We start from the raw sequence: 9253 nt of genomic DNA on the forward strand, positions 1-9253 counted from the left end.
CTTGAGCTGATGCCTAAATTTGGGAAGAATGTCTGGGCGCTCCCCACCCTCCCCCAAAGAGCACCTGAGACTGCCTTATCTGCCATGGGTCTTCCCAGCCTCTAAGGGGGGCCTGGCCCACAGTTCCTGGCCCACATCGCCAGGGCTTACACTCTACAATTCTGTGTTCCATGGGCGAGTGCGCCTGACCGGAACCCAATATAAAGAGTTAGCCCCAGTTTTCCACGCTCTCAACTAGTTCAGAAGTCCTGTGCTAATGGGAGGTGCTAACCATGAACGTGAACTTCACTCGGAACAGTGGATCAGAACCTGGGCACACCTGGGACTTCCCGCCAGGGTAGATAGAAAACCCAGAACTGAGCTTCTGACTCTTAACTGTTGGGTGGCCTTGGGCAAGTCACAAAGCTCCTTCGTTTACTCACCTGATGAAGACTGCCCCCACAACAGGGAGGAAGGGATGGAGGCCTATACCTGTGCATGTGCCCACACCTGCCAAGGTGTGAGGTGCCGTGGCCACGCAGTGCAGATCAGCACCTCCGGGTGCCAAGTGAACTGAAAGTGTTAGTCCTGTGCAACTCTGTGTGACCCCGTGGTCTGTAGCCTGCAGGCTCCTCTGTCCATGGAATTCTCCAGGCCAAAACTGGAGTGGGTAGCCATTCCATTCTCCAGGGGTGATGAGTGGCAAACACCTGGGAAAAGCAGCCACCACCTGTGGGTCGTTCCCCTTTGCTGCACTGGATGTGGAGGGCAGGCGCCAGCTGTGTACCTACGCCTATCACAGAAATCACTGCAGGCCTCAGGAAACATCATACATTTAATTCACATCAAGCTTAAAGTGACATCTACGTAAAGGAACATGCTTTAGGCTGAAAATAAAGGAGCTGCTACATCATTTTCCTAACTCATGTGTTATAAACAATCCACCAGGCCAACAATAACCAAAAGCCCAAATCCTAGAAGTATATATGGTAACACACGGTACATGGCATATTTACGACCTTTCAGTGTGAACCCCTCAGCATAAACACATAACTTGTTGTTTCAGAAAAGGCATGTTTCATAGACAGAAACATGTTACTAAGTTGTACATCTGTAACTTGCAGTGGCCTTAAGAGCACATGGGAAACTTCAGATTGCTGCACCCTGGTCCACATCCCTCCATTTCCAGGCACAAGGGCCACTCCTGGGACCCCTCATGAGGCCCCTCCAGCCCTGCCCAGCTGGAGTGTGTGTGGTGGGGGTAAGGAGGCAGGGAGGCTCTGCAGCCCCATCAGCAAAGGGAAGGGCCAGCAGGGCCGAAGGACCTGGGCTCTGCCCCCAACCACTAGCCCTGGCCTCCCAGCCTCGGGGACAGGGGGACCGGGACAGCAGGAGCATTCACCTGCTGCTTCTGACAAGCTGAGATGAGGTTGGGGGCCCTTTCAGCTCCCTCCCCCAAATCTAGGTCTCTAACCCTCTAAACTGCAGTCGGTGCCAAAGACAGCAGCTTCTAAGTAAAAGGGAAATGAACCCGGAACTCACAGATGGTCGCCCTCCTCTCTCCGCAGAGGCCATGCTGCCCTTGACCCGCCTTTCAAGTTCCAAGCTTGGAGGCCTCCGCTGCAGACACGTCCAGATGCGGGGTGCACTGTGAAGAATACAGGTGGGAAACACAACTGAGCCATGAAACGCCCCTCGACCCCAGAAACCGAGCCTTTGGAGGAACCTGCCTGTGGGCCTTGACACTGCCATGGATCACACGACGAGGTAAACCATTTTCTTCCCATTAATGTTTCTGGTCTTCAGCCCCAGGTAGTGGCGGCTGTTCTTCTCTGGCTGCCCGTACACCATGTTGATGAAGAACCTGGGATCATCTTCTGCCCTGGGCTTGAAGCACAGGCAGCAAAAAGCAGATTGTAGGCACCGACACAGATAAGTCATGGCTTCCACTTCTTCTGAGGGCTCCTCATACACGGGCTGCTTCATTTCCTCATAGGCTGACAAAATCACAGCACGAAATAAGTTGATCAATATGCAGATCATCACCAGCATGAAAGATGAGAGGAAGAGGACCCCGAGAACCCGGTTATTGAAAAATTCCGTGTTCTCAAAAGCTGAGACACAGTAGGAAAATATTGTCTGGGTGGCGTGGATCATGTCACTGTAGTTCCACTCGTGCTGCCCGAACACCAAGTACCCAAATGCCATGAAGACAAAGAAATACACGGACACCACCAATGCCATGTGGCAGATGCCAGGAAGGGCAGTCTGAATGGCCCTCTGAGCCAGACGCACATTGTAAAAGACCCTGGAATACCGGAGTGTCTTCAGGATCGTCAGAAATACCAGGAAACCCAAAATCACCCTCATGGTGTGATCTACTTGAGCCACTGCATGAAAGGGAATGAAATCCTCAGGGTTCGACCAGTAAGCCCGAACTACACCGATGGCCAAGAAGTGCTTCCTGAAAAAGAGTATGATCCACAAGGTAAAGATACATTTTAGAGCAAAGTTGAGCAAATTATATACACTTTTCACGTAGGCAGTCCTTTCATCCGTGATGACATTGACTTCGTCAGCAATATAGGCAAGAAAGAAAAGGTAGATGGCCACATACAAGTAGATTTCTTCTGGGTATTTTCTGTTCAAATGAGTGAGCAAGAAGGAGTGCGCATTCAGGCTAGTGTTCACAACACCTAACTGAGAGACCTCAAAGATGACCGAGATGCTGCAGAGGAGACTGATGTCTGGATTGAAGGTGGTCAATTCCACAATCACAGACCACGTCTTCTCATCCAGCCAGTGGCTTTTCTGGAGTTCGCTGAGCCTCAGTGTGGAATTAAACTGCTGCTCTGCTGGAAAAAAATAGAAGGTGTATCCTCCTGAGCCATAGGTGTGCAGCAGCCCATAGGAAGAGTACGCCCACCTCTTCTCCGGAGGCCTATAAGTAAACCCTCTGGTCGTCTTGTCAGTGTCCCGCTTACTAACTCTATTCCATGACCCAGAGTAGTTTTTTGTGTCTTCTGGATCAATGCCATATTCGGGGTGACAGCGAATCTCTCCTTTGAGGCTGCCCTCCACAAATTTCTTGGCCGGCAGACACATTCTCTCTCCAGGTTGCGCCCTCACCTGCCTCATGAGTGGCAAGCCAAGGATTTTAGAGGAGCTGTCAGGGAAAATCGTGGGATTCGGGTCATTGTGGAGCAGAGGCAACAGCACCCTGTTCAGCCACTGATAGATGTCTTCCAGCCTGGTCACGCCTGCCAGATCCACAGAGAACTGGTCCCGAATAAACTGATTATAGTAAAAGCTCTCAGTGGGGCGTAGGACAGCGACTAGGCTCAGCAAGAGAGCCAGAAAGATGAAGTGAGTGAGGATGTAAATAAGGAACAGGAAAGCTCTTCTCTTGATCCTCTTCTTTCTTTGGAATATTGTGATTTCATCTTGGGTGAGAGGCTGGTACATCCTTGAGTTTCGGAGCTCCATGACAAACTGGTGGCGTCTGTCCATTTCTTCTGGGTCCTTCCAGAGGTTTTGCAACTTGATCTCAGTGAAGTGATAGTTGCTGATCCATGAAAGGTTCTTTGAATACTTGGCTGTACTTGTTCTGTAGCCTGACATAAGTATGATTTTAGATGGCTGCACGAGAAAGACTGACAGAGTGAATGCACAAAACGATGCAAACAACCATGCTATTGATTTTTCGAGGCCGTAAGTCAGTCCATAAAATATGATGAAGTAGGAGGATAATGCACAGGTAAGAAAAACCAAGAGCCAGGCGACACTAATACAGCACCGAGGCAGGACAATCCTGGGCTTCTCTTTGAGGGCTCGTGAACCTGGCTGGGGAGGCAGATCCTCAAAAGAAATGCTTTGATTGTCTTCAACATTTGGGTTATTGGTGTTTTTATTCTTTTCCTGGGCTTTAGAGGTTTTTCTTTGGGTGCTGGAGGCTTTTCTTGGGGTGTCGGTGACCTTTCTTGGGGTGCTGGAGACTTTTCTTTGTGTACTGGAGACATCTCTTTGGGGCCTGGAGACCTTGCTTTGGGTGCCTGACATCTTCCTTTGGGTACCAGAGACCTTGCTTTCTGCTTGCTTGGGCGGGGGCTGTCCTTTAGAGGTGACCTTGAGAGAAGACTTGGGTTTAGGATATCTATTAGACTTCTCAGGCTCCTGGGAGTGTGCTTTGTCAATTTCATAAGCATGCCACTTTCCCAGCCGTTCTTCCCAGTGTTCATTAGCAGCTGGCTTCAAAGGATGCTTCCGAGGAGTGATCTCATGTAGAGATATAAGAGGTCTCCTCTGGGAATAGATGAACAAATATGTGATCACTAGTTGCACAGGGAGGGTAATAAAGGCACTTTCCAGTCCGATCACCATCGACCTGATGTACCTCTGCTCTTGTGGCTCTGCTTCGATCTCCTTCTCTAGATTAAAGAACATAATATTACACAGAAGCGTGGACAGCAACATGGCTAAACAACAGGACAGCCTCTGGAGCCTATTGAATGGTGTAGAAATGACACCAGAAAAAACGGAGAACCACAAGTGGTTTCTCCCTAGTTTATAATTTATATCTATAAGGAAAAAGTCCATTTTCTTGAGAGGCTTATCTGGGGGCATTACTTGGAAGGTTCGGTCCAAAGAGGATTCGATAGAAAACCATTCTCGGCACATGAAGAGCCAGATGTGTCTGCTGAACAGATTCTCCACTTTGATTCTACTTAAATACCATTCAGGGGACCTGCCCTCGTTGTTGTGCCACACACGGAGGGAATGGATGTCACCCAAGTCCTTTTTCGTCGCTAGGAGGAAAGTGCAGATGCTTCCTCGGTAGAGAGTCCTAAATTGTGGATGGCTTAAACAGTGCACATCGCTGCTACCTTCGGTTCCATGCAGTTGGATAAAGACATTGGCCCTGGTCCCAGAACCACAACGGCTTCCTGTAAAAACAGTGACTAGATAACACACATTATCATAAGGATCGTTATCAAGGAGAACTATCACATGTTCCCTAAGATACTGGTCCATTTCATCTCTGTGCAAGGCCCAGAACGCAAGGATCAAGTACAACAGCATAATGAGAAGTACCGTGAAGAGGGTCACAGGGTTTTGGGTGACGTTCTTGACTGCCTCCAGTTGTAGATCCACAGAGTTAGGGACCACGATCACCTTGGCTGTCAAATAGTGGGTATGCAGGCGAAGGTTGGCCTGTTTGATTATATCCAGCTGCCGTTTGGCCCGCCGTGGGTTCTTGCAGATACAGTGCACTCTTTGCCAAGTAGTCTTCTCTCCCACAACGCAGGTATCTTCTCTCCAATCGCTCTGGATCCCAAACATATTCAAGCACGTAATGCTGAAAACAGAAATTCTCACCAACTTGTTATTGGGTTTTAGGATGAAACGAGGTGCCTGTAGAACCACAGCGACGGTGCACTCAGAGGAATCGGTTCGCTGAGCTATGACCTGCACCAGGGCCTCGGGGAGGCAGACCACTCGGGCCTCCTTCACTGCACACTTCGGGTCAAACAGGTCACTCTCGTTGGCAATCGGAGGGATTTTATGGGGCACCAGGTAGCTGGTCATAAAAGAGTTGGGTGTGATCTCACGGCCTGCGTACACAGACACCGTGAACAAGACGGACACGTCTGTCATGATGTGGATCAACACGTCCCTGCCTGCGGTACTGTCCACAACAAAGCTAAACGCCCCTGTCGTCTTTGTCGCAGATTCATCCACTGCATAAGGCTCTGAGCTGGGTCCCACCGTGAGATTAAAAGTTCCAAAGCTCAGGTTTTTCCTGATGAGGTACACTTCCACTGCATCAGGTGGGATCTCAATCACGTCACCTGTGGCCTCCACTCCTGTCATTCGGAATCCAACCACCTGGGTCAAAATGTTTTCCCCATAATTTAGCCAAGGGAAAGGGTCATCCGCAAATTCACAAAACATCGTGGAAATCGGAGCGCTGGCAGGCAGACTAGGAACGCTGTTCACATTTAGGCTGGGATAAAAACAATTCTGACAGTGCTTCTGGGTGCTGAAGAACTTGGTAACATTCCACTTTTCGGTTTTCTTGACATACATTTTAAAGTTGGAGGTCCTCAAGGCAGTGGTCTCATTCTCCGGCACTTTCACAGCCAATACCGTGTCTGCTAGAGATTCAACCACGTGGAAAGGCTCTTCAAAGACTTCATAATGAACCAGCAGTTTCAGGATGTTAGACAAGGTTGTTAATATTCCAGTGCACACACTTTCTATTTGCTCAGAAGAAATGCTCTTATCTCTCTGATGACTATCTTGGAGGGCTTGGCTTGCTTGCCAAGTCCTCACTGTGGCCAGTTTTTGAGAGAATGCACTGATCTCAGAGGTTTTCTCTGTTAATTTAGTAATAGTCATGACCACCTGGCTAATATTCACCAGAGTGTTTATAGGAAGAATGAGTGTCTGATTGAAAAGGTGTTCTCGGAGTTTAATTTTGTCAGCTTGAAGACTTGCGTCAGTTTTCATGCTATTCAAGACAGAAGCTACTATGTATATTAAATAACTTGCATTTAGAAAATCCTGCTGTTGAAGCAAAGTAGACAGGGAGGAATTTGGTCCCACGGTGAAGTTGGATAACTCCTCCAGCACAGTTGGTGATGACTTTACGTCAGTGGGAGGCCGCACAGTGGCATACAAGTTCACCTGAGAAAAAGCTCCCAGAGAGGTATTATATGCCTGAGCAATTATTTTCAAGGCATAATGACTGTCCAACACACCAACAGGGAGAAAGGAAGGGGGCGATGTGGAATTCTTTCCCAAATACAGGATGGATCCAAAGTTATTCTCTTTCAAAGAACTGATCTCACCAAAACCATGTACATCAGGAACTATTATTTTATATGTAAGAACAATGTTCTTATGCTTGAAATGAGTACAAATGACAACAAACTGAGTAATGAAGGAAATTCCTTTTTCTGGAACAATTTTGCAGTCTGTGGTTATACGGACATGGTGAATAATGAAAGGATATCTTAAGACCAAGGTGACTCCACTCCAAGTTGCTGCATTTAGAGAAATCCAAAACTTATCTTCCCTGAAATTCCAGAAAGCAAAAGCTTTTATAGACACATAAGCACCATTCCGTCCTGTTGAAGTTTGCCCCGTCCAGTCAAATAGCACCTCCTGACCTGAAGACGTCAGAATGGACCACCGATAGACATCTCGGCCTGCTGTACAACCTGTGCAATCCAGAGACAACGAGAATCTCTCTGATAAAACCAGAACCTGGTCACAATTTTCAATGCATGAAATGCTTGCTACCGGCTCTCCTTGAAGCACGTGCACCGTTGCATCAGCAAAGGCTGACCTGCCGGTCTTCTGGATCACCAGTCTGAAAAAATATACACGGCCGCCTTGAAGTGTTTCTGGAGAAAGTGTGAGAATAGGACCAGAAGCCCATGTCCACTTGAGATCAACCTGCTCTGGGAGACAAACTTCCTTGCTTATCACTGTTATTTTTTTTCCATCATAGTTTCTTGGGTTTGTGGTACAGTACCAGAGAAACTTAAGCCTCTCTTTCTCTAGAGGGTCTGTTTCCTCTGGATCAGAAGACATATTTCCATTGAGAGTCACCCCATCTGTGAAATTAATTGTGATGTTGGAAGGCCCTGAAATAACAGCATTCAGGGGACGTCTAAAAATGACGACATAGATGCGGTCTGAGTCGTTCTTCCCTGGAACCTGGGGATCCCGTGTTCTGACAACCACCGAGAAATTAAACAGATACACCCCCCAAGGTATAGAATATGGGGGTATAGTCACCACGAAGAAACCTCTACTAAACTTGACCGGTGGCTTTTTCAGAGGTTTAGTCCAGTCAGGCACGGCCCCTACATAAGGAACGGAATAGATAGACCAACCCCAATAATAGTACTCCTGGATGGGACAGAAGAGGATGACTGTTGCATTGAAGGTGTCTCCCATGTCCCTGGTCAGTCGCACTGGTTTATCGTCGTTCCTATTTATTCGCACGCGGTCCAATTTACAGACCTTTTTATTGACTACCTGACAGGACACGGAGGACTCAGTGGGTTCTGAGCTGTTCGGGCTGACAGCTTCTAAGACGACCGGGGTGGGCCGGTCCGTGGGACACTCGGTTCGGGCCACGAATCCCGGGTAGGACCGCCGGCCGCGGTGCAGAGCCCGACGGGGCAACACGCGGCTCTCGGCGGCCGCGGGCCCGAGCAGCCCGAGGCGGAAGGTCCACTCCAGAGGCCCGAGCGAGCGCGGCAGGCGGGACAGCCAGCGCAGGGAGAGCCGGCCGCCGGGCGCGGACAGCTGCAGGTCCACCGGCGCGGGCGCGGCGGCGGGGGCGCGGCGGGCGCGCAGCTGGACGTGCGCGCGGAGGCAGCGCGGCACGAGGCTCGGGGGCCGCCCGGCCGGCAGGCAGAGGCCGCGGCGGCCGCTCAGGAAGATGCCGCCGCCCGGGGCCGCGCGGGCCCGGAGGCTGACGCGGGCGCGGCCGGCCCCAAGGCCGCCAAAGCCTGCGCCCCGCTCCCCGGGGTCCCGGGAGGCCCTGACCGAGCGGAGCGCGGCCTCCGGCCGCCGCGCCTGGACGAGGGCCCGGGTCTCGGACGCGGCACTTCGGGCCGCGGCGGGCGTCGGGATGGGGCGGTCTCGGGACGGCGAGCCAGGCGCCTGCGCGGGAGCCGGGGGCGGAGGCGGGCGGCCGGGCCCACAGCCCAGGCCCAGGCCCAGGCCCAGGAGCAGGAGAGCCGGCCCGGGCCCCATGGCAGCGCCCGGTGCGAGCTGCGTCGGAGGCGCAGGGCGGAGGGCCAACGGACACGGCGCGTCGGGCGCGGGGCGGCTGGGGCGCGGGCCGGGGTCACGGCGGGCGTGGGATTCTGGGGCCTCGGTGGCCTGGGGTCAGCGTGGTCAGTGGGGTTCCTGTGGCCCAGGAAATCAGTCGTTTAATCTCCCCTCTTTGGCTCTGACCTGTCAATTCAAGTTACACTTTCACTTACAGATTCTTAGAGTTTCTGTAAAAATCCTCACAGTTATTGATTTGTAATTCAGTGTTGTTATGGTCACAGACTATTCTGTGCGATCCTTTACCTTTTTGAACGAGTTGAGACTTGTGTAAATCTACCGTGTGGTCTGTCTTGCGTCCATCTGTGTGTTCCATGTCACTTGAAAAGAATGTGTATTCTACTGTCCTCTGTTTGGGAGTCAAGTCAAGAAGGGTGGTGCTGTTCCTTAGATCTATATCTTTCCTGCAGTTTTTTCTAGT

The 9253-nt window shown here is 50.8% G+C and overlaps 1 protein-coding gene across 1 annotated transcript; it reads right to left on the reverse strand.

Moving 5' to 3' along the window:
- Window positions 1-257: 257 nt before the first annotated feature.
- On the reverse strand, window positions 258-8822 carry LOC133248534 (polycystin family receptor for egg jelly-like). Its single transcript, XM_061418860.1, has one exon. The coding sequence runs from the start codon at window positions 8752-8754 to the stop codon at window positions 1735-1737; it is 7020 nt and encodes a 2339-aa protein (XP_061274844.1). The 5' UTR covers window positions 8755-8822; the 3' UTR covers window positions 258-1734.
- Window positions 8823-9253: the final 431 nt, after the last annotated feature.

The sequence above is a fragment of the Bos javanicus genome, chromosome 5 (genome assembly GCF_032452875.1).
Source record: "Bos javanicus breed banteng chromosome 5, ARS-OSU_banteng_1.0, whole genome shotgun sequence".
Taxonomy (NCBI): Eukaryota; Metazoa; Chordata; class Mammalia; order Artiodactyla; family Bovidae; genus Bos; species Bos javanicus.